Genomic DNA, 1,081 nt, shown 5'->3' on the forward strand with positions numbered 1-1,081 from the left:
CGCCAGCTCCAGGTCTCGAGCCCTATCCCCCCCACCCCCGCAGCCCTGTGGTAGCCCTTTGCGCCCAGCCCTGGGCCCCACTTTCCCAGGCTTTCCTGGTTGGGCCAGGGCCCCGGGACCTCCTCCCCTGCCACACAATGGCTTCTTCCCATGGCCCCAGCCCCAAGCGGTGACTCAGGGTGATTCCTTGCAGGGCAGGGCTGTCCTCCAGATTCGTTACCATAGGGACAGGAAGACAGTTCAGCCTCCCAGGATCCAGCCCTGCTCCATCCCCCACACCGGGGCCTAAAGATCCGACTCAGGAAACACAAGGCTGCGGGCATGCCAGGCGGCCACTGGCCACGGCCACTGCTTTAATGAGCCACGGGCACGGCGGGTGGTGCCACCCTCCGGCCTTAGCCGCAGTCCATCTCTGGATCGTCCGCGTCGGCCTCCACGGCACAGAGGTCATCCAGGGCTGCCTCTGGGCCAAGAAGAAGAGGGTTCTATGGTGAAGGCCCGACGGTGCTGGGCTGGGGGAGGCCCCCCCGTCCCTCCCCCGAACCCGCAGGAACTAACCAGTCCCTTCCACGCCCAGGCCTCGCTCCCTCAGCTACTGCAAGCAAAGTGACACAAAGGCAATTCAGACAGGGATGGTTCTGGAAAAGCCGTGGCTCTGCCAGACGGACTCAACCGATGGGAGCAAAAGGCAGCCCGACAGGCTCAGAGAAGCACAGCAGTGGGACAGCGAGCGTCTCTGGGCCAGAGAGGCTGCAGGGCAGGGAGGAGGGCAGTGGAGGAGAGCCGGCAGGTGGCTGTCTGTGAAAGGAACGTCAGGGAGGACCCAGGGGTGGCCAGGGGCAGGGCAGGGCAGGGCAGGCGGCCCTGCTGCTCACCTTCACAGTCCGTCACGTCAGGGAGCCCTCGGATGAGCATGCCGACCCCTGGCATCACCTGGTCGTACTGGTGCAGGGCCTCCACGCAGTGCACTGAGAAGAGCTTGTCCTTCTGGGACAGGCCGTGCAGCAGCAGCACCGTGTCCCGCACGCAGCGCACCGTCCGCTTCTGCTGCGTGGTCCTCGGGGGCCCCCCTGCCCTCCGC

The 1,081-nt window shown here is 66.1% G+C and overlaps 1 protein-coding gene across 1 annotated transcript in view; it reads right to left on the reverse strand.

Moving 5' to 3' along the window:
• Positions 1 to 314: 314 nt before the first annotated feature.
• Positions 315 to 1,081, reverse strand: part of ATRIP (ATR interacting protein) — a gene marked incomplete in the record, with an annotated part of 20,861 nt that continues 20,094 nt past the window's right edge. The window contains 2 exon segments of the mRNA XM_027769305.1: positions 315 to 463; positions 876 to 1,041. Coding sequence (XP_027625106.1) covers positions 396 to 463; positions 876 to 1,041 — 234 coding nt within the window.

This window comes from Tupaia chinensis, unplaced genomic scaffold (genome assembly GCF_000334495.1).
Source record: "Tupaia chinensis unplaced genomic scaffold, TupChi_1.0 Scaffold149184_1, whole genome shotgun sequence".
Lineage (NCBI taxonomy): Eukaryota > Metazoa > Chordata > Mammalia > Scandentia > Tupaiidae > Tupaia > Tupaia belangeri.